The 24053-nt window shown below is 38.0% G+C and overlaps 2 protein-coding genes across 19 annotated transcripts in view; both read right to left on the bottom strand.

Moving 5' to 3' along the window:
* The window catches only part of unm_hu7910 (un-named hu7910), a 275063-nt gene that overhangs the window by 166759 nt on the left and 84251 nt on the right, over nucleotides 1-24053 (bottom strand). For all 18 annotated transcript variants that reach the window (XM_072467698.1, XM_072467699.1, XM_072467685.1 and 15 more), the window contains one exon: nucleotides 22803-22871. In XM_072467698.1, coding sequence (XP_072323799.1) covers nucleotides 22803-22871 — 69 coding nt within the window. The remainder of the gene's footprint in view (nucleotides 1-22802; nucleotides 22872-24053) is intronic.
* LOC140385491 (uncharacterized) lies at nucleotides 542-22871 on the bottom strand. The gene is made up of 4 exons (XM_072467708.1): nucleotides 22757-22871; nucleotides 17589-17765; nucleotides 9651-9698; nucleotides 542-2675 (listed from the first exon to the last, which is right to left on the bottom strand). Exons 2-4 carry the CDS (start codon nucleotides 17644-17646, stop codon nucleotides 2311-2313), a joined length of 471 nt encoding a protein of 156 aa, XP_072323809.1. The 5' UTR covers nucleotides 17647-17765; nucleotides 22757-22871; the 3' UTR covers nucleotides 542-2310.

Genomic DNA, 24053 nt, shown 5'->3' with positions numbered 1-24053 from the left:
GTTTGGCCGAGTCCCGCCGGCGTGGATTACTCACCTCCCACATAGCGGGACGTGGAAAGTGGGTGTAAGGGGGCTGTCCTTGGGGGACGGGAGGGGGGGGGGGGTGCCCTCATGGTGGCCTGGCCCGCAACCGGGGCCTTCCGATCGGCAGGCCAGCTGGTTCCGTGGGGGCCTACTTTACTCATCATCGGGCCGCTGTAGGGCTCCGCCATATTGCCCGGGGGCCCGCGCGGAGAAGGAAACCCCCACGCATGCGCGGAATCACGCCGGCCGTTCCGCGCATGCGCGAACTCACGCAGGCCATTCCGCGCTGGCTGGGGCTTCGGGGACCACTCTGGCGGCAACCTAGCCCCTTAGAAAGGGGAGAATTCCTCACTTTTGGGGGCTGTTACGCCGGAGCTGTTGCCGCCGTTTTCACGCAGCCGTGGGGACATAGCCCCATTATTAGAGAATCCCGCCCAAGGTTTCCCCTTATAAGTTTGAGACCATGTGTCATCAGTCGTACCATTTCAGAAGGTTAACAAAATGCAAGATTTAAAAATCTTTTGCATAGGAAGCAATTTTAATAAAGGTAAGTGCATGTTTATATAGAAGACTCATAATATATATAAACTACCACTCCACGCAGAATTACATGTTGATGGCATTGCTCATGGTTAAGTCAACACTGTTTTAGAAAGACAAAAACATTATGTAACAAGGGTAGGAGGGGGTCATTCTTTAGAATAAAAATTCATAAACAATCTTACTTCACAAAAAATATTCAGATATTGCAGTGATCAAATAAAGTTTCACATTCTAGCTTTCATTCATAAATTCTAAAGGATTCATTTTAGTGATTTACAGCATTAATTTATTTCTCAATTGCACTGCAGCAAATTCGCCCAAACAAGCTAATTCCGATCTTGTATTTACATGAGAGCAGAATGATTAGATGATTGTTTAAAGCCAAAGAGTTGGGAGAAACACATTACAATCAAGTACAGGAGCATAATCTATGCTGCACCATCAACACCAAAGGCCGAGAGTATTATAAATCTACAAGGGGCCTATCTAATTCCACCACATTTTAATCAAGAAAACAACCTCTGTTCAGGTTGGCATAAACTTTGCCCGAGGACATCCAATATAAATCCTGGTTTTACCACTTCCATACAAGAAAACTCTTGAAAACCCCATATGAGTCAATCTTCAAAGCTGCCTTTCTTTGAAACTTTTAAGCAAGTTTACTTTTGGCCTAAATCGACATCTCGGGCAAACAACCTGGATTTTATTTATATCCAGGGCTCATCCAATAATCTTCAGACAACTAGACCACATCTCTTGGGGAGGGGGCAAGAAAGAGAAAGACAACTCTCATGGTTGTTAGCCAAAGCCAATTTTATCAAATTAGCCCCATCTAAAAAATATAACTTGCGATGCAATGGAAAACCAAACGATTATTTTTCTCCAAGAGGTTAAAATGTTAGCTTAATATTATGCAGAGAGAGAGAGAGAGAAAGAAATATTTTTCTGGCATTCCCTTAAAAACTGTACAGGAGTTATCATAGTTATACAGATCGACCATTTCACTCAACGTCACAACTAATAAAAGTTTGTTTTTTTTACAATAAAAGTTTCTTTTACAGCATCGGTGTAAGAACAAAAACATTTTTGCTAGTCCCAATCCAAACAGCGTATAATTACTTGCCTGTCATTCAATACAGGTTCAGGATTGAAGTTTAAATGGAAGAACACGAGAAGCAACAAATCTTTACTGAAGTACAGATTAATTGAAAAATTGCAATTTATACAAACTGGATATTTTCAAAACGTTATCTGAAGAACTTTGAACAGTCAGGTGACAGATGGCAAGATAAATTGTGTTTCATGTCTGATGTTTTCATAAGAATTTTAAAGATGCATTGTAAACAGAGGGCAAGTTCATGAAATATGAATCTCCGCCATGTTTTAATAATAAGAATTCAATTTTAATGTACCACTTAAAAACAAAGTCTCATTTATGTAGATAATGGGAAAGTAGTATTTCCTGTTCTGTGTAGTATTTTTCAGATTCACCATTTTCATTAGTTACATGAGAACTGCCACCAAAATTCAGAAAACCAAGTTCAGTTTAGCCAAAAATATATTTTTACGATCAGTTTAAGTAGTTCAAGTTCAAGCACTAAAGCACTACTAGGTGCAATTAAATCACTTTATACCAGCAAGGCATGGTAAAACAGTTGAGGGGCTCTACTGAATTGTTGTCACTGTGAAGGTCAACATAGGCAGTAGCTCGAACAATCTATCGCACACATTGTGATGATAACTTCACTTCTTATTCCCCTTTTCCTTACTGATAGTTTTAACCTTGAGATTCTTTGTGGTTTCCTTCTGATCTTTCACAGGCACATTTTTTGCACCTTTGAGCTTTTCAAAAAGCTTTTTAACCTTCTCTTTCAAAGACTCAGGCTTTTCCTTTGCTTTGACTTTCTCAACCGTGTCTTTTTTCTCCTTCTCAGACCCCTTTTTCTTCATTTCAGCTTTGTTCACAGGCTTTTTCATTTTTAACACTTTCCGCTCTGCCTTTTCTTTCTTTGTTTTCTTAGACTCCTCTTCCTCAGCAACTCTTAGAGGTTTCTTCCTTGTTGCAGCTTTCTCTTTTGCCTTTTTAAGCTCTTGTAATGCTTCTTTCACTTATTATTTTAAAGAAAATCAAAATGCAAGTGAAAAGCTGTTCTTTTGGAAGGAATATTTTCACAAAAAGAGTCATGGAGTCTACTCCATATATTTTTGGATGGAGGGGGTGGGGTGTAAATCAGAAACATAAGAATTTCTGACAACATTCTAAAAGTATTTTGAATTTGTAGATCGTACTACTACAAATGTCTTATGAAATATTCTGTAAATACTGCATTATGCGAGGGGTAGTTCTGATTTGATATCAATGCCAGGAGCTATTTTGAAATCAATATATTAATTTGTCTGGCAAGTTATAGTCAAATCAAATGCAAGAATAAACATTTTGGATTTGAAAATATGCGCTAATCCCAATCATTAAGATTTCAGCAAAGCTTAATGATGCACATGAGGTTTTCAGTCACCTTGACAAAGTTAATATTAAACAGTAAAATTGTGGATATTGTCCTTTTAAAGTTGAGCAGTGCCTGGAAAGAATATTTTGAGCAGCTTAGCCCAAGGACAAATATGGTGAGAATAGCTTTGAGGTGGCAATTTTAAAACTGATTTTTGTTGGCCTTTGTTCACATCTTGCAGAAATAAACCTGCTAGAATATGAAAGGCTTATTCTTCACCCTCCATCTCAACTGGACATTCCTAAACTGGTAATTTAATAGCTCGAACACATGCTGATGCTATCAACACGCACTCATGCAGTTACTATCCTTGCAGAGACATACATAATAACACCACTGAGTACACAAATTGACCAAATATCCATGGCTGTTTTGATTAGGAACAAACAGCAAGCCTGCAGGAAGAACAGGTGCACAATAGGAAGCATCGCACATTGAAGCACCTTGGTATAAGTCGGCTTCTTATTTTACTGTATTATACTAAACTAAATAAGCAGAGTGACAGACTGCCCAACTTAAAAGATTATCAATCTGACATTCTTCTAAATTCAAGAACTTGTTTCTGGGTTCCTGTAAAATGCAAGTAGAAACCAAACCCGTGTCATGATTTTGGTAAAGATGCAATAATCAGAAACAAACACAATACAAGCAAAGTAGTGCATTATCAAGTTTGTTAACAGGCATCTACACTGCCCTTCAGTTTAGTACAGACGAGCACTGCTAGAGTTGTCTTTTAGCTAAAGAGTTAATCAGCCATGTCTGCTCTCTTAGATGAAGATAAAAGATCCCATGGAATTATTCAAAGATGTCGGGGAGTTCCTCCCAGCATCCATTACAGAAATTCCCTCTCAACCAACATCACTAAACCAATCATCACCATTTACAGGTAATTTGCTCGTGAAACATGGCTGCAACATTTGCCACGGTTACAAAAAAGTACTGTACTTGAATGTACATCCTGAAATCATGTTAGAAGCTACACAAATGCATGTTTTCTCTGGCCATATAGTAACCGAAACCAGTTCCAGCAACAACTAATCTTGCCTCAGGCGGAGTTTCCCAATGTCTCAAATTTAAAATGACCAATTTGTACATCCCCATAGCTCCACCCAACCGTCTCAAAAGGCATAACCTTCCTCTGAACCGCGATGCGTCTCCCAACTTTACACACTAGGTTCCACATTCTGTAATACCCTCAGTCTTCCATCAAGATACTTAAAATCCATTTTATAACCAGTTTAAAATCTCTCTTTGGCATCCATCAAAATGAAATATCTTGAGTGTTACATTGTTACTCTTGGGGTTGATGAAATATTGGGAATACTGTGGGTTATCTAATTAAATTAGTCACTCAACACAATGATACTAGAATTGTGACCATTTATCAACAAGTACACCATCAGCACACAATGCTCTTAAAAATAAAAGCTGTATTATTTAAAGTCATGCTCTATTATGCCCTTGGTTTCATCTTACTACTTTGTATAATCTTCAATCTTGCCACTGTTCTTTGTCCTGACACAGGTTTTCACTTTATTACCAGTCCTAATCTCCCCCTTAAAGCACATTTACATCACCACTCCAGAATTAACTTGTGTCTTCTTGAAGACATTCCATATCCAACTTGCAATGTTTATCACTCATTGCCGATGACACTTTATCTGGAAGCCTGTTGTTGAAGTAAATAAGCTGTATTGGGCCAGATCAGTTTTCCATTTGCTGATATTGCTTAATTTAAAAAAAATGAAAAGTAGCACTTGTTACGATGGCCCATTCTCACACAATGCAAACTTGCCTGAACCTGTATCGCATCTGCAAATGTATTCCAATAGCACATGAAACTGCACCATTGAATAAGTGTGTAACACAAGAGCAGTAATTCAGTCCATTGCGTCTATGCCAGCTCTCTTAGAAGATAAAAGACAATTTATAACTAATCCTACTGCCCGTTTTCTCTCCAATAGTCTTCCTCTGCTTTTCTGTTAACTATGTAATGCCTCAACCGTTCAATGCAGCAACCGTACTCACAATTATAAAAAGATTAAAAATCACCTAACTTGCCCCTCAGTGACATGTTTTATTTCATGAGCTCCTTATTACTGACACATTAACCATGTTCACCTAATCCGAATTCTTCCTACTTTTGTAGAATAAAACTCTTAAATAATTCTACCTGGCCATTTCTTTTATCTTCAATATAGTTTCTCATCGTTGGCAGTACCCTGGTGAATCTCAGCTGTACTTTCTCTACAGCCTTACCAATAAAAATAGGCATTTCTTATTACCTTCACACCAGCATTGTATGCCTATATCTTGTTTGAAACCGTAGAACGATAAAAAAGTTACAGCACAGGAAGTGGCCATTCAGTCTATATCATGTGCGACAAAAAAAAAAAAATAGCCGTCCTTTTTAATCCTACTTTCCAGCACCTGATCCGAAGCCTCGAGGGTTACAGCACTTTAGGTGCAGGTACGGGTACCTTTAAACGAGTTGAGCATTTCTGCCTCAACTACCAATGGGGCTGTGAATTTCAGACGCCCACCACTCTTGGGGTGGGGGGGGGGGGTGTTTCCGCATGTCCCCTCGAATTCTTCTCACAATCACCTTACATCTATGTCGCCTGGTGAATGATGCCTCAGCTAGGGGAAACAGGTTTTCCTGTCTACCTGATCTAGGCCCCTCATAATTATGTACACCTTAATTAGGTCACCCCCCTCAGCCCGGTCAAGGAAAACAATCCTAGCCTAATAATCATCAAGAGCATCCTCTATTTCTTCAATGGCTTCCTATAACAGTATGGGGTTCAATACATCTGGTCATGGCGATTAATCCGCCTTCAAGGATGTCAATCCCTCTGGTACTTTCTCTCCTATCATGCTTATTGTAGCTAATATTTCACAATCCTCCTCTTTAACTTCAGTGAAGACAGAGACATCGACTCATTGAAGAATTCTACCCACATCTTCTGCCTCAATGCAGTTACCATGTACATCTCTAATAGGCCCTACCCTTTCCTTAGTTATTCTCTTGCTCTTCACATTCTGATAAAACGTCTTTGGGTTTTCTTTCGGATTTTACATGCCAATAGTTATTTGTATCCTCTCTTTGCTTTTCCATTTTCTTTTTTTTTTTTTAAACCTCTCTTGTACTTTCTAGACTCCTGTAGGCTTTCTAGAGTATTACACTTTCTTTTTGTCTTACCCAATCTGCTTCAGGATAACCACAGGGATCTAGATTTGGCAATATCACTGTTTTGTTAATGGGGATATGGCTAGTGTCAATCGAATCCCACTTTCGAATGCTTCCTACTGGTATGACAGTTTTCCCTTCAGTAGCTGTATCCAGTTAACTTGCCAACTTCACAAAATCTGTCTTCCTGCAATTTAGAACTTTTACTTCTTTGTTCTTTTCCATAATGATGCTAAATTTAACTATTTTATGGTCACTATCCCCAAAATGGTCCCTCACTGCCACTTCATATACTTGCCCAGCTTCATTTCCTAAAACAAAATCTGGAATTGCACTACTTCTCATTGGGCTTATTATGTGCTGGCTTATCAATCTTATTGAAAGTACACAGACAAAAACCTAACCACAATTACATTAGTCACATTAAATATCCATCACAAATTCAAGCTGGCTCGTTATCATTGAATGGTTATAGCACAATAGGAGGTCATTCAGCCAGTGTGTCAGCACTTGCCCATGTGGTCAATCACTATGACTAGCTTCAGTAATTTCCTCAACTACTATAAAACTGACAAGTGCATGTATTTTTCCATCTCTTCCTTCTTAAATAATAGAGAAACATTTGACAGGTTCCAATTCAAAAGGACATTATCTGAATCCAGCTAGCATTGGAAAATGACTTGTGTACCTCCAATGCCCTCAGGTTTTCTTTTAATATCCTGGAGTGGAATATACCAGATTCAGGACATTTAAACCTTAGTCCCACCATGCTACATTTTCAAGACAAAACAATGCGATTAAATCATTGTTCCCCTGCCACCAACCATCCTCTCCCTGCTTGGCTTTTTAGTATTCCTTGACATCTTCCCAAGTATTTATCTGCCATTTTCTTCTTATTCATTTCTAGTCTCATCGGTATCAGTTTTGCATGGACCCACATTCTCCGTTACTATTATCTTATAGTTTTGATATCCTGGCTAAGTTAGTTTTTCGTATGCCTTTTGCACTAATTACTCTTTATCCCTTTATTGCTATTTATAATTTTCCCATATATTTGTGCACCATACCTGTTAGCTTACCACATATAATGACCATTGCTAATTATACTGGTAATGTTTTTTGCTTTTGAGGGAATGTACACCCTTCAGCATCTTTCCATTAAGGTACACCCATTCTTTGTTTTCCCTACTCGCTCTATTATTTTACATATAACCATTATTAAATCACAACCATCAACGACCTAGTCAATTCTGCAAATATACTCAAGGCCTCTTGCAGACTCCATTTTGTGTGTCACATCCCCTCCTAAAAAATAGACTCAGCACCAGCAAATGTTGTACACCTTTTCCAACCCATCACCTGTCAAGCAACAGCATTTACTCTAGCACCAGTTCCTATTCAAACATTTTATCCATGCGGGTATTTATTTTAATATTGAATTTTTTACAGTCAGTCTCTTTTGTGGCAACTTATCAAACACATTCTAACTATCCACATTTCCTTCTCTACTTCATCACTCTCTTTGGCTTGAAGTACAAACCTCACTCAGCATTAAGACTTCAAGGTGTGCTAGTGAAGACAAAAAAGGCAACACAGTGTAAGCTATTATTTCTTGGAAGCCTGCCTCTAATTCCCTAACATACTTGTCCTGAAACAGACTGGAGCCATACTACGTAGTTTCAATGGGAAGTAAACTGGATTAAATCTTTATTCGTTGCAAAAAGTGACCAATACTTTCATGAATTATACCATGAAATCCAGAAGCATCCATTTAGTTAGGTGAATCAGGTATGGCCAAAATGCATTGATCTGTTTAAAGCCAAAGAGCAAGCCAAGAATCTCTGAAAACAGGATGTGTGACTTCTTTCACGAAATTGCCACTTTTTCTATTTAATCATATCCACTATTTTACTCAAAAAGTGAATTCCTTTGAAATATGAAGCATTTGTTCTATAGTTTAAACATATATATGCTTATACTGCATGTATCTATCTATATTATCTTTTGTAAATGCTAGAGCAATTTAAAATGCTACCATACAGTAATAAATGTTTCAAGTTAGGGTTCTCCAGAAGTCATTAGAAATGGTCATTACAGAACACAGACTATAAAATCAAGACAGCAGCCATCAATGCAGGAATCCATATGACAAGGTAATTACAAATGTGGAAGGCTTTTGGGCTCATTTTAGTTCCTCAATTCAAAACAATGCTACAGTTTCATTACAAATTTCAATTAGCTCAGAAATTAATCCAGAGCTTTGCCTCATCTATGTTACTGAATGATCATCATGTATGAAGAATTTAGATATTGGTTCTAAATTTGCCTTGTATTAATTTGAGCTTCATGGCCATTTGTCCTACTCCGGTAGTCACACTCGGTAATATGTATATAAACTATAAAAACAGCATCAAGATGACTTTTGTTTCCAAGTTAGAAAAGCCTAAAAAAACTATCTTTCTGAACACAGACCTTTAGAGAGCAGCCTCTCCCATGTATTATCTTCAATTCTTCAAAGTTTCTCAATTCAGTGATCGGAGATGAACTCAATGCTCATTCTGGCTAGAGTGCTCTGCATGAATTCTACTGACTGGTATCACATTAGTCAGTTTCTAATCTGCTGGTATCTTTGATTGTCTACTGACTTAACAAATCTTTCCCCTAGTCTCTATTTGGGATAATGTATCTTCTATCCTTAAGATTTGTACTTTTTCCTACTAAGTCTATCGAGGATTTCCATATAATTTATTTCAGATTGCTAAATTAAGTTACCCATTCGGAACGTTCACCATATCCTGTTTATTCTCGGTTTCAAACTTGTTAGAATCTTATGTTTTTCATCTCTTCTGCCTTCCTTAAGATGATTGAAACGGTCTACAGGGTTATAATTTGTATCTTTAGCTATGCTCTTTTATATCTCTTTGATCAGCTTTTTAATAATTTTCTGCAAGTTTCATTGACGTCCCCACAAGGTTTCTCAGAATATTCAGTTTAACTTTACTTTTTATTTGTTTATTAATCTTTTGATGGCAATCTATTCATGTCCATGATCGTTTAAACTGCATTTACGGTTGAAAAAGGTATTCCACTCGCATTCTACTGCAGTATTGCTGAGCATCCATCCACTCCAAATCAATTTGTAAAAGCATTTCCCAACTTCTTTCAAATTAGCCAATTTTTTCTACCTGGCTCCTGGTCACTATTCCTGAATAGATGAAACTGGATTGTGGGAAAATGGGCTTTAGGTCTTTGCACACCATAAATGGAAAAATATGCAACTGGTGAGAGATGAAATTCATCATTAATGGTCACATTCATGCAGTGCATGCTCTCACAAATCCAAAACCGCTAACCAGCTCTGCAGGTACTGGATTTCAGCAAAGTACCTTTCTCTTTAGCCTTTTCCTTTGCTTTCACTTTTCCTCCCGGTTCTACTACAAGGAGGAAAAATACACTTAATTGTCAATTACTTTAACTGAAGAGTCAATTTCAAAAAGAATTTTTAAACCACAGTCCTGAACCTTTCCAACAATATAAATCATTGTAAAGCTTACAAATTGAGGCACCCACATGCACAGTGCCCCTTGAAGGAGAAGACAAAATGTGATACTGTGCTTTGCTTCATGCTAATAAAATGTTCATGATGCATGAAGATAATTGACACCTGGTTAGGCGATTGAATTTAGTGCTCGATTTGACTGATGTCAAATAATTTTAACATGTTGGTTACAGCTGAGATGGAAAACAGGAAGAATTAACCATTCGGTATGAGCAACAACAAAAAAAAAAAAAAACTTCAAAATTAATAGACATAAGGAGCCTGTGATGAAATTAGTTCCAATAAAAATGTAACCCAGTGACTGTCAATCATATTACTCCTCAAAGACAACATCAAGTCTTTGTCACGAACACTCATTTATTGGATGCTAAAAAATCACTTCTAATCTATTCTCCATTTAAAAAAATAAAACACTAGTGCAGACAACAATGGCCATTGTCAGCTAAATTTTAACATCTACTGGCCTGCAGAGTTCAATAATCCTTCAACAAAAAGCATTTTTGTCACACTGGAAACCAAAATTATTTCTTTGCTCCCAATTAGGGATGGGCTCCATAATATGCTAAGCCTCATGGCTTCGGACATGACCTGAAGGTCAAGTTCCTCAAGAGTTTGAAACCTGCTATTGCTACTTGAATTTACACTGTACTCAACAATTTCACCAAATAGATTTCTTTCACATATAGTGCATTTTTCCTGTTCTATTCAAAGAATACCAAACAATGATTTTGGCCCACATTTTGGCGTGAGTGGCAAGGGAATGGCCATTCACCTGACATAGTTGCCGATAAGACTTTTAGTGGGCATGTCATCAGAGGCTTCCAATCATCCAGCCTGTTTGAATTCAGTGTCTTCTGCAGGGATCTGTGATGTCTGTGAGCAGGACAATCAGATTGAAGAATACTCACGATATGCAAACAGGAAACAAGGAGAAGAAAAATGTTTGGGGCATACATATGGGATTAACGAAGCAGCATTAAATAGAAAAATAAATTTAAGTTTTAAAAATCTGGAATATAATTTTTTTCTCCGAGAACGAGACTGCACACTTCAAATATATACTTTACAGAGCCAGAGAAAGGTTGCTCAACAGAATATATTACGTATTAAAAGTTCAGCTACTCTTGATTGTACAAGCTCTAACTTTTCCATCTGACTTTTGAGCAAAAATACATGCATCATTGGAATATGCAGCACAGAGGTCATCCATCAGTGCCGACTGCAAACCACGCAGCCTGCAGAGGAGCTAGATTTCACTTGACAGCAACTTCCAAATTTCTGCCTTGACCTGCACGACTGGATTCAAAACACTGCTGCCAGATTTATCCAGTAATAATAGTGATGTTGACATCCCCACTGTTATTAGTATAGGAAACTCTGGGCCTATGTTTCCCCATAATGTCGCTTCTATTTTCACTTAGTGTTTCCAATTAAAGCAAGAAAAATCTTTTATTATGTCAACTTCAACTTTCACAAGAAATACTAATAATTCTTTATTTAAATATATTTAATTTGCATCTGAGAAAACCAAAAGTCCCAGGCTAGAATACCGAACTGTACACAGCAAAGACTGCATTATGAACCTTTCTGCCTAACAGGAATCTTGAATACTGAACTATGGAAAAAGAAAATCCATGTATTTTGATAACAATCAAGTGTGGAGGATTCCTTCAGGCATAACCAGTGCGAAGTTACATGCGGAGAACCATTGCATCAAACTTTTAACAGTCTACATATGATCACATATCACAGGGGTTCCCAAACTGGGTTCGGTTATGCAGCAGGCCAGACTGTTGCTGTTTTCACCTCATCCAATTGGAGGCTAGCTTTTCCAGAAACAAGCCTCTGAGCTGGAAACAGCACAGAATTGGGAACTATATCAATCAGGTTGAGCACAAAGAAGGAGGAATGGTGAGAGGGCGAGGGGGTGGGCGAGGGCTGAGTGATCATGAGTGAGTGAGGGAAGTGTGCGTGAGTGAGTGAGTGTGTGAGAGTGAGGTGAGTGTGTGTGTGTGTGTGTCGGCATGAGTGAGAGGTGTGTGTACACACATGTATATGCATGTGGGCATGAGTGAGGTGTGTGCACATGTACGTGTACATGTGTGTGGGCATAAGTGAGTTGAGTGTGCACATGCATATGGGCATGAATGAGGTGTGTGTGCACTCACGTGCATGTGTGTTGGCATGAGAGGTGTGTGTCCACGCATGTGTGTGTGTGTGGGCATGAGTGAGTAAGAGGTGCAAGTGTGTACATGCACACGGGGGTATCAAATATGCAAATCCAGCATTCCAGTAGCCCTCTTCCAATTAAAAATGACAAAATGTAAGAACCAAGTGTGTTTTTTTAACAAGAGAACTTTTAATTATAGTTAATGTATACATATAAGAAATAGAAGCCTTCTATAAATTAAGTTTGGTATGTTTGTACCTATTGCCTAAAAATAATAATTTTCTGTTTGGCTCTTTAACACAATAGGAATGTTTCTAAGGGTTTGTTCCTTCAGTACTCGAGAGATCAAAAGGATTCCGTGGCTGGAAAAGTTTGGGAAACCCGGACGTATAAAATCAATTACTTGACTGAAATAAGCTCCATTTTAAGCCACTTAGATGCCAACAATCTTTTACCACTAGTTTAGATTGTCTTTATTATATTCATGCAAATCCAAATTAAAACACACAATAGTCCAGTGAGCATGATGCAAACTTCAAATCCAATGGGCAGACAAGGCAGCAAGAATTATACATTAAGCACTGGCTTTGAATTCTGAGTCAGGAATTTCAAACCCAACTAAAAATATCATATTGTAAAAGGAACCATCAAAAGCAAATATGGACAAAGTATTGGTCATGAATTCAACAATATGCTTTTCTGAAATTGGATGCATTATTGAGTAAAACACCATTTTTACATGAAATTAACCATTTTAGCACTATTAATATGTGCAGTGCTGAGAAAAACTGTAAACTTCTCAAATTATTCTAGGAATATAAGTTTTCACTTATTTTTGAAAATGGAATTGCAATGCCCATTTAAAACATTTACAAACCATGCGGAGATAGAGCACAAAAACAACTGCAACACATTGTTCGTTTTTGTGGTTAGTTTGACTGCAATATAAATGATTTACAGAACTATTTTTTTGCAGATTATTTGTTGATACAAAATTATTTAAATTTATATCAGATCATACATAAAAAAATCTTCAAGAAAAAAGCTCGAGATTAATTTATGTTTGGAAAACATTTACAAGGATTCTGCCCATTGTCTCTTTCAAAGTGTCAGGCTCAGACTTGTCAGGCCCCACACTGAAAATTAGTGTGTAGCTCTCCAGCTGCACAGACCAGCTTTCATTCCAAAAAAAAACTGAGTGAGCGTGTTTATGCTGTCAGTCTGGCTGGGGTCCTAGGAGGTACCTCTACTGCCCCCTTCCCCACCATCGCACCTGAAAGTACACCCCTCACTGCCCGCTTCCACACCATGCCTACAAGTTCCGCCATACCGCCTGCCCTCCCCACCCTCACTGCTCGCTCTCCCCCATACCTGCAAGTTTTCCCCCTCACTACCCATTTCCCCCCTGCAATTTTCCCCCTCACCGCCCGCACCCCCTTCCCCCGCAAGTTCCACCCGCACCCCCCTGCCCCGCACGTTCCCCCCTCAATGATCTCTGCGCTTTTTCTCCCCCCCCCCCCCCCCCCCCCCCCGACCCCCACAACCACATAACGGGAAACATCCTCTTCCTCATGGTCAGTGTGACTCCCCAGAGTACCTAACCGGCACTCTCCCGTTGCAGAGTTTGGCACTGTGCAAACCTGGCAGTGCCAGAGCCCATGAATGTCCCTCTCCCCCTCCTCCAGGGACTATACACATTTGCGCCCACGGGGAATCGTCTTATCAAAATCTGTTGTAAACCTCACCGACTTGGCGTCACTTTGCAAGGTTTGAATATTTGGTGAGGGGAGATCATGTGACGGGGCTGGTAATTACATTGAAATACATTCAAAAACAATAACATGAGAGTCTCGTCCTCTGTGGGCGTGCAAAAAAAATGGGAACCGTGATCTCTCCGTAGAATTGAGTTTTGGAATTCTCTCTCGAAGTGTATGGCTAATGTGGGCTCAAAGTTTCCCCCATAAATTTGAATCCCTTTGCACAAAAGCACACTTCATATTAAAGAGATTACTTTGGAGGTGGTTAACTCATTAACTGAACCTCCTCAAATGCCACACTTTTTACAATGGACATTGTCTAAAAGCCTGTACAGAAATAAAGGTATGCGCAGTTGTCTGAAATCATAGAATGTTATGGCACAGGAGGTGGCCATTCAGTTTTTTGTGCTTTTTCCAGCTCAGAGAACTATCAAATTAGACCTAATCAGAGAACTAGCAAATATTTACCCAATTCTTCACACGTTGCTGAAAACTAGGAAGCAAATGAACATCAACCCCACACAAAAGGGTGAATTTAATGCACAGAGGGGTTTCCTATTTTCACCATCCATCTTAAAACTGGACCAGTCACTGTCACTCCACACTACTATAAATCTTTTTAATCTTCTTCAAAGAGTTCACCCATCTGATGAGTAGCATTATAGGGTCCTGTTCTTAACATTCATATTTCTGGAGCAGATGGGAAGTGTGCAAAATTAGATTGATTACTAGGCTTTATACAGCCCTTCAAGAAAAAAATTGCTATCTGGAGAAGACTTTATACACGATACCATTCTAACTGGTGCAGCACAATAGAGTTCTACGATACCAATATGGTCTACAAAAGCAAAATTCTGCGGATGTGTGAAATCTGAAATAAAAACAGAAAATGCTGGATGTTCTCACTAGGTTTGGCAGCACTTCTAGAGAGAGAGAGAGAGAGAGAGAAACAAACTGTCCAACGTGTTATTTCCAGCATTTTGTTTTTGTTTCAGTGCAATAAAGATCTTCTAAATGGCAAATTACCCTCGAAGGGTAAGACGTCTCAAAAGTTGGAGCAACAGTAAAGCTAGCTGTTCTGCCTATCGCACTAATGAGTAATGTGGTACATAAATTTAAGTTCTGGATTAACACCATCCCAACAACTGGCAGATAATATTAAACAGTACACCATTTTGGCTGTTCGCAACAGGCAAAGTACTGACTTGTGCCCAACCAGTGTTTGCAAAACTAAAACAGTGTCCAACCGTAGATGTGATTCTACAATTGGACAACACAAGCGCAATCAGGATTGTTTAACAAGAATTGCACCAAAAAAAATTTAAGATTATTTGGAATATGAGACATATAAAGATGCTTTGCAAGAATGATTTAGTCTTTCCTTATAGCATCACCAGCTGAGTTTTCCTATTGCTCACAAAATACAAATCTAAGTCGGAGACAATGTGAAAGAGCAGTTCACGTGACTCCAATATTTTGCTCCTATTTGGAAGAAGCCACCTATACACGTTGTTCATATGCAATGCCTCAGATAAGACCAGGAGCTCACATGGGAGAGGATCATAAATGTGAACATGTTTCCTACCACTCAGACACCATGTTAGGGGTTCACTTTGGACAGCATTTCAAAATGCTTCGGTTTGTAAAACAAAAAGCATTGGTTTGAAAGATTTTTCCAAACCTAATAATCAATAAGCATTTCTGTGAAACACATTCATTCTATTGTTCCTGAAAAATAAAATTTTCCTTTGATTCGACTTAATACAAGTATGATGCTGCAAACACTTCAAAGAAAGATGGAGTTCATGTTACAATAATTCCAAGTACAAAATTCAAATGAACCTTTTATTCAAGATTCCAGTAACCAAAAGGTAAACAATTATTAATCTTTTAACCAAAACAATGTTGTATGATCAATTAGTAAAATGTAGATTACAAATACAGATTGAGGATTAAAGAAAACCTCAATGTCAAATCATATACAAATTTGTACTTGCAACATATTGTGAGCACACCGTGCAACCCTTGCCATCTGTCCATCCACAAACACCCCATCATGTATGAATGAAAACTGAATATTTTTGTTCCATTGCAGAGAACATTTAAAGTTCAGAACGCACATTTCTCTATCCCTCCAATATTAGATTAACGTTGTGGTTACAAGAACAAATATATACATTATTTCACTGATCTCTGGATCAAGTGCCAAAACTTCAACTCTCAAATCAAAGTAAATAATTCAGCATGATCAAGCAAAAATATAGTACAATATTGAAATATAAAAGATGCACTGAATAAAAAACATGTAAATATGAAAATCATTTTTGCTACAAAAGAAATGAAGTTATTTGTGTTCCTGCTCTGCATGGAATGGAATTCTCTTCAAATTACTTTAGCCCTGCATTGGTCAATTAATCATACATTTGTCATCCTTCTGAGACAAAGCAGAACACTAATTCCACCACTGCTGGAAGCAAGTACCATTCCAAAGATGGAAATGAAAAATTCAAAAAAATTCATTTCCAATTGAATATTTCAAAATTTCGACTGCAGCAACTTTACTAAATCTTTCAAAACCTTGCTGGGAATTAGAAATGTTTAACACCCCTTTCCTCATAGTCCCATTGTTGAACATGGGCATCATGACATTTTACATCTATCATTCTCAATGTACCATTTATCATACTTATAATGTGCTCACTATTATATTTGGGAATAATCAGCAACTACGTGCATAGAATTAAATTCAGAAAATGTCAAGAGAACTGGATCTATTTTTAAGTCTAAATTATTGCATTTTGTTAAAAAAAGATAAAGAGACCGATGTCATCAAATCCATGATTTACCAGGGATTGGAGTTGAGAATTCCAGATCCTTCCACCAGAATGCACAATAAAGCATTGTGCAGTTTAATGCAACTGAAACAATTACTAAATAACAGCAAGCAAAATCAAATCTTTACATTTTATTTATTTAAGTATCATTTTACGGAGTTACGTCAAAAACATTACATCAGACATGCTAATTTAGTATGTTACTCAAGATACCACATTGCACATTTCTCATGCTATGTTGACATTACAACCAGAAAAAATTGATACAACTATTCATTTATTCATACATTAGTATACAGTACAAACAAAACAAATAATTCTTATATATTGAAACAATAAATAGATCAACAGAAGTCCTTTTTACATTATGTAAACATGCAAAGTCGCCTATGTATAATTAAGCTGTGGTCAGTTCTGTTTGTTAGTATATTACCATTAATGTGCCAATCTGATGGCAAACACCAACAGCTCTCTATTGGTTAACATTAGTGCAAAAATACAGAGAAAAAAAAACACAAGCACAAATTTGGCTGCATTAAAGCAGACTCAAAAGTAGTAAGTTACACTCGTGTGTAAGCATTTACCCACTCCCTATGGCAAACAGCCAAAGAAAGAATTTGGTTGGTTGTAAAACCAGATGATTTATAACAACATTTCATATGTACATCAATGTTTCATATAAACAATCAACAGTCCTTATTGTTGAGTTAACTAAGGATGTTCACATATTTTGTAACTGTCCATTGCTGTTATTTATAGTACTACAGTGCTTTGACAAGCATTTTAAATGGTGCATCTTAAAACTCATTTGCTGAAATCATGTAACATCTTAACCTTGACACACTTCCCATTTTTTCCTCTATACTCAAATTTATTTGCCCTGCTCTTCAAATAAATCTTTACCCCTCAAATGCATGTAGGATATTAGAATGAATGCTACTGGTTCTGCAAATCCAGTATTACACAATTCTCTTTTCCCTGAACCCCTGTATTCTCTGACGTACCAGCAACATCCTCCGATGCTTCATTTTCTTCTTCTTCTAGTATTTCAAAAGGCGTCATTACATCATACAGAAATGAGAGGAAACCATAAACCCAATCTGAGGATTCCTCTGTTATAATATCTAGGACTTCCTCGAGTGTATCAATTTGTTCATTACTACCATCACCTTTAGTGAGGCCTACATAAGAATAAAAAGGAAAAGGAGAGAAAAAAGAAAGAAAGAAGTGGTCAGACAGAAATGGAGGAATATAGAACTGCAGGGTTCTTCATCCCACATCTGATTTTATTTACGAGAAAACAGGGATGTGAATATCCAAGCATTACAGCATAAAAACAGGTCATTACTTGTCACAAAGAATTCTGGTTCTTCCTTCTTCTACTCTTCCTTTTCCACCCTCAACGCCCCAACCCCTGAACAAACAAAAAATACTTTTGCTTATTCAATCAGTGAGTAAAGGCAAAGATTCTATTCAACAGGTATTTCAATTAAACATTTTTCCCCAGGATGCAACTATGATAGCCCAAGATTCTCAACAACAGGAGGACCAGAATTCAAATTCTGAGGCAATGACTACAATAGATATAAATCAGGAAGTGTACTCACTTGGATTTGACGACACAATTTTTTGCCACTTGTACACTAGAGTAATAGAATCCAGTTGAGTACAACATTCAACATGTACCGTTGGTTCACAACATTCTCAAATATTTGAAACACAGGTAACAAGACTTATCTAATAGTTTTTATAAAACGTTATGACCAGATCTAATGTATTCGGAGGACATACATTTTAGAGCAATGCAGCTCGAATTCAAACCAATAAGTTTAATTTGGTACTGTGCATAATAACCAACTCAAATACATCTTAGATTACATCAGAGACAATTTTCATTCCAGTCCTGAAGGAACACAGAAGAGCAAACAGAAAATAGTGAAGAAAAATCAAAAAAATATTACTCAAAATAGTTAAGAGTTACTCTAAGCCAAAGTTATTACATGTCATCCTAATAGAATATTGGCACATTGTATTTGAAGCTCTATGATACAATGATACAGTTCTGAAGCATTAAATTGGAAGAATTAACCAAGTGATTTTTGCAGTCTTACAGGTTTAGCATCCCTTTTAACACTGCAGAACACAAAACTGCAGTGTCCGAACCCTATTTAACACTGGTTACATTTGCAGGTCACATTTGTTACTTGCAGTAACTAAATATTAGAGGATATTTACGTATATCATATGAAATACAACCATATTGATCACACCTAGAAAACTAGTTTTAAATCATGAGATAATAATTCTCAAGTTTCACTGTTGAGCTTTAAAACTGTATTAGAGTTGAGGAACTTAACAGCTTCATTATGCTGCCCATGAAGCTATTCAAAAAAATATTACAAAGGTATGATTTTACACCCACGTCCGCCTTCAGTACAAATAACGATGCGGGCGCAAAATCTCGTGATAATCGGGAAATTGGATTCTCGCCAGCAAGATCTCATGTCCCAATTTTCCACGACACCGGTGACGGAACAAGGTCGATGCCCACAAAGGGCAAGAACCACAGTTTAATACATTTAAATATAATTAGTGAGTCCCTCCCACCACATGCTCCCTCCCCCCCCCCCCCCTCAGCTGAATATTTAAACTGCGCCAACGTAACGTCACTTCGGCGAGGGCTACAACCGGTTTTGAAAAGGAGATTCAGTCGAGAGGATTCCCCCAGGGGCGCAAAGTATAGCCCCAGGGAGAGGAGCATGCCCCGATACTTCTTTCTGTGATCGAGGCACCCTTTAAAGATGGCGCTCCAATCTCTATGGGCTGGCTCTGCACCATCACAGTGATGACATAATCCACGCCCACTGAAAATCTGGACAAATAACTCGGCTGTGCAGCTGAAGAGCTACGCACCAGGTTTCAGTCAGAGCCTGATACTGAAAATATCGGAAACGTCCGCCCATCGTGTTAAAATTGTATCAGAGTTATGGGACTTAACTGGTTCATCTAAGCTACCCATAGAACTATTACAAACTTCAATAATGTAACATAATAACTTCTGCAGGTTTAATTGCTTTGCTTATCAATGAAATAAAATCTCTTCAATAGCACTTCTGAAGACTTATTTTTAATTGATAATAAGGAGTAATCATAGAACAGAATCATAGAATCCCTACGGTGCAGAAGGAGGCCATTCAGCCCATCGAGTCTGCACTGACCTGCCGAAAGAGCACCCTACTTAGGCCCAATCTCCAGCCCTATCTCCATAATCCCACCTAACATTTGGACACTTGAGGGCAATTTAGCATGGCCAATCCACCTAACCTGCACATCTTTGGACTGTGGGAGGAAAACGGAGTACCCGGAGGAAACTCACGGATCCACGAGGAGAATGTGCAAACTCCACCAGTCACCCAAGATCGAAATTGAATCAGGGTCCCTGGCGCTGTGAGGCAGCTGTGCTAATCATTGTGCCACCAAGCCTCCTCGATGACATGTGATGCTGAGAAAGGAAGAGTAAATTAATTTGAGGTACAGATTAATTTATGTTTCTTGTTGCGGTGCCAACATAAGCACAAAACTGTTTGCGGCCCGGAATGTAGCAAATGTAGTGCTGCTGCTTCTAGAGGTACACCACCACGAAAAGCAGATTTTCCACAGGCACTTATGGATGCAACAGTGCCTAAACTACAACATAAATCTACAACATGAACCAGAACCATCGTCATGCATACAGGTGTGTGAAGAAGCAGCACCTAGATTGATACTTGATGATTGCAAAATAAATAAAATAAATCCTGCATGTGGATTTACTGTTGCTTTTCCAGTTCTGTGTCATTCGCTAACATAGAAGAGACACCTTCTGCAGCACATTATTCAGCTGACTCTGCAGAACGGTTTCTGGACATGGTCTTGCAACAGTAGCGCCATACATTTCTAAACTATGAGCATTGGGCAATTTCGAAATTTTTTTACAAAACGATTTTTAAAAAAAATTCTACGTGAAGGGTGTCACATCAGCTGCGTATTCTACAATACACAAATGGGCAAAACAATAATAATCTTAAACTAGCTCATCATAAATATCAAATCTGGTCTCTCCACATAACTGAAATTCTGCATCCCAAATACTTTTCCATTTCTGATTCCTAAAGGAATTGGATGTTACAGCATGAGATGTAACATTTGATGTTTCATTGCCTTCAGATTTAGAAGTAAAACAAGACGAAGATGAGTTCCTCAATAATTAACTGTTATTTTCACCCAACTGTCTTAATGAGAGCAGGAGGCTCTCAGTATTAGCAAGCTATAATCAAGCATCGTCAATCAAGAAAATTCCTGTTGCATTGGAATTAAAATGACTGCAATTAACAGCAAGGATAAAGGCACGAGTGAGATACATCAACGAGGAATCTGCACTTATTTTCTGAAAGTTTTTTTTCAGTCAATACTGACAGTGCCACGCTGGAATTGAGTTGGATAAAGAGGAACGGATGGTGGTTTATGGACCAGTTTGGCCAATTGACCCGTTTCCGTGCTGCAGATCCAGTAAGAGTTTTGTTTAATAAAATGACTTGGAATCCGCAGCCAGCTTCATATTTCCAGATATTCTTTTAAAACTGAAATCAAATTCTCAAACTGTAATCGAAGCTTAGGTACTCCAAATTACTAGCCCAGTAATACAACGCTTAAGTCACCATAAAGACGTGAATAACTCAGATGGGTAGCCCTGGCTGCTCTCAATTGATGGGATTCATATTGTTGCTTGAATCTTCTTAGCAGGGATTGGAGCCCAATGATTTGGAGACTAAGAAATGACAAACTGAGATATTCAACATTGGCCCGAGGTTGCATCTTCCCAATGAGGACAAATATAACCCTTCGAATGAAACCAGTCAGGAAATGGTAATACAGGAACTCAAGAAATGCCAAAACAGTCTGGAACCCATTTACAGAAGCCCACACGACTCAGGCAGATTTCACCTAGCTTCGATCAGTTGTAAAAAAAACAGAAACTATGACACTGATTTACAAAACATGATAGAGTTTCTGTTTTGGACTCATCAGGAAACTTGACAAAGTTGTGTCTTTTGAAGCAAAGTTGTGGTTCCAATTTGCATAACCACAAATGTAAAATCTTTCATGTAACAACATAATGGAAATGTAATGATTTATTTTTCTTGCATTAAAAAAAATCATCAATGTACTGGATTGGTAAACTGATGTTTTTTTAGTACATGTGAAAATGGGTTTCATCACACAGAATAAGCTTTAATAAATATAAAAAGAGTGGATATCCCTCCACCTGAGAGTAATGTAATTTAATTCACTTAAAATTATTAAAGACTATTGAACACTCACTGGTTTCATAACACGAGTCAGTTTTAGTAAATTAATATATAATATGCAGTTTTTGAAAGAACATGCCTACTAGTGCCCTCTGCACTTAAATTAAACACGCTCAATTCTAAACAAGCTCAATTTGAAGACTGCACGAGCAGTCACAAATCAGCAGAAACTCAAAATGTTCATGTTACTGATCTGGGGCATGACCAATGTTTTGGGGATAGGGCTGGCATCTGGCACTATTTTTTTTAAAAACATTAAAAAAATATTGCAGAAACTCAATTTATGCTCAACATCACTTGTGTTTAAAATTTTGCAATGTTTTACACTAATTTTGCCGATTGCAGCCAGACCACACTGCCAAAACCAATGCAACATAGCAAAAACTCAATGCCTGGAGTCCATGACTACATTTGTTAGGCCTTCAATGGCTCCAGAAAATGGTCAAATTACCCTGACATCCAAAGAACAATGTTTTCACAACATGTAACAACCCCAACCCCCAGTGTGCTGTGAAAACTGAATGTATGATTTTACGCGTTTAGAAAAAAATATTTTGCTAATCATCTTAAAATCATACATATACATAAATATATATATTCCCCTGCCTAATGGACAATGCATTACATATACGCTTTGCTGCATCACTCAGAAGCATTGCTTCAGTGTCCTTGCTTTTCCTGTAGTCTCAAATTTTACTGTGCACTAAGTGAGGGGGGGGAAAGAAAATCATAAATTGTTCAATTTAAAATCACACCCTTTCACTTATTAGTTTTTAATTGTAACACCAACCAGTCAGTCATGCAACAGCCAAATAGAAATGTACCTTTAAAACTCCATGCAAAATGTTAAATATCAGATAATATGCTTGCCTAGCAAAATTTTGGCATCTTCCACATCAAAATCACCATCTCCATCGGCATCATAGACTCCAAGTTTTCCTATTTGGGAGTGAAAGGAAGAATGAGAACAATAATATTACTCCTCATTACATTTCACTCCGAAGAATGCAAAGCATGATAAAAATTAAACAGAACAATTGAATCTTTGGACGCTCACAAATTGAAAAGTGTCAAATGGTAATTGCAACATATTCGTCAAACAAACTCCACTCAGTGCATATTCCAAGACCACAGGAACAGCCACTGGAGCATCTGCCTCTTTCAGAAAGATCACCAGGCAGGAACCTAATGATATTCCAGTAAAGTTAGATATCTTAAAAAATCCCTCCAATAACACAACTTTAAGGTCCATACTTTATGACAAGGGGAAATAATTCAAATGCAATTAAGACAGAAAAATTGGCATAAGATTAATCAGAAGATATTTGGGGAAAAAAATGATGTGCAATAAGAGCAGTAATAGTAATTGAGCAATAAAGGGAGTAATAGTAATTGTGTCATTGAGAGCCAAAGTATCTTTTTTCAGCTGTCAAAAGTCGAATCACCATTTAAGAAATGCATAGAGCCACTAAAGGATACTGTGGGGGAGATTCAAACTGATGCTCAGTTCATGGCAAATATTTTGAATTTCAATATTATTCTATATTCCTGTAGATGATGCAATGTTTCAGATGAAGAGATGATCATATAAGCATAAAATGGTCACACCACAGCAGGCGGCCATTCGGCCCATCATGTCCAAGCCAGCTCTTTGTAACAGCAAATCACCTAGTCCCACTCACCCACCTTTTTCATCCAAAGTTTGAAATTATGCTCTTTACACCCAAACCTAGGCCATTATTTCACATCAAGAAAAACAGGGGTCCTACAACTAACCCCTGGGCTACCCCACTATATACCTTCTTCCAGTCAGAAAAACAACAACCACTCACCACTACTGCTTCCTGCCACTCAGCCAAGTTTCACTCATTATTAAACAACATTACAACTAATGTCACTCAGGAAATAACTGAATTAGGGGAGCTCAAAATTGATGGCACTCCAGGTCCATACAATATCCATCCAACAATGGTTAAAGAGATAGGGCAGGGGCATTAGGAGTCCTTGGCTGTGTATTCAACAGTTCAGAGTCACGGATTGTTCCCTTAGATTGTAAGCTAGTTCGTGTAATTCCTAGCTTCAAAGTTCAAGCTACAAGCCTATCGGTCTAGCAGTCGTTAT

The sequence above is a fragment of the Scyliorhinus torazame genome, chromosome 11 (assembly GCF_047496885.1).
Source record: "Scyliorhinus torazame isolate Kashiwa2021f chromosome 11, sScyTor2.1, whole genome shotgun sequence".
Lineage (NCBI taxonomy): Eukaryota > Metazoa > Chordata > Chondrichthyes > Carcharhiniformes > Scyliorhinidae > Scyliorhinus > Scyliorhinus torazame.
This window is presented reverse-complemented; position numbering and strand designations above follow the sequence as displayed.

What these genes read in the sequence shown, in the direction of transcription:
- LOC140385491 (XM_072467708.1), bottom strand. Translation starts at nt 17,646, where the DNA reads ATGACGCCTTTTGAAATACTAGAAGAAGAAGAAAATGAAGCATCGGAG. An exon ending in AGCATCGGAGGATGTTGCTG is followed by an intron (nt 9,699 to 17,588) that starts GTACGTCAGAGA and finishes TCCTCCTTGTAG; the next exon opens with TAGAACCGGGAGGAAAAGTG. An exon ending in GGAAAAGGCTAAAGAGAAAG is followed by an intron (nt 2,676 to 9,650) that starts GTACTTTGCTGA and finishes TAAAATAATAAG; the next exon opens with TGAAAGAAGCATTACAAGAG.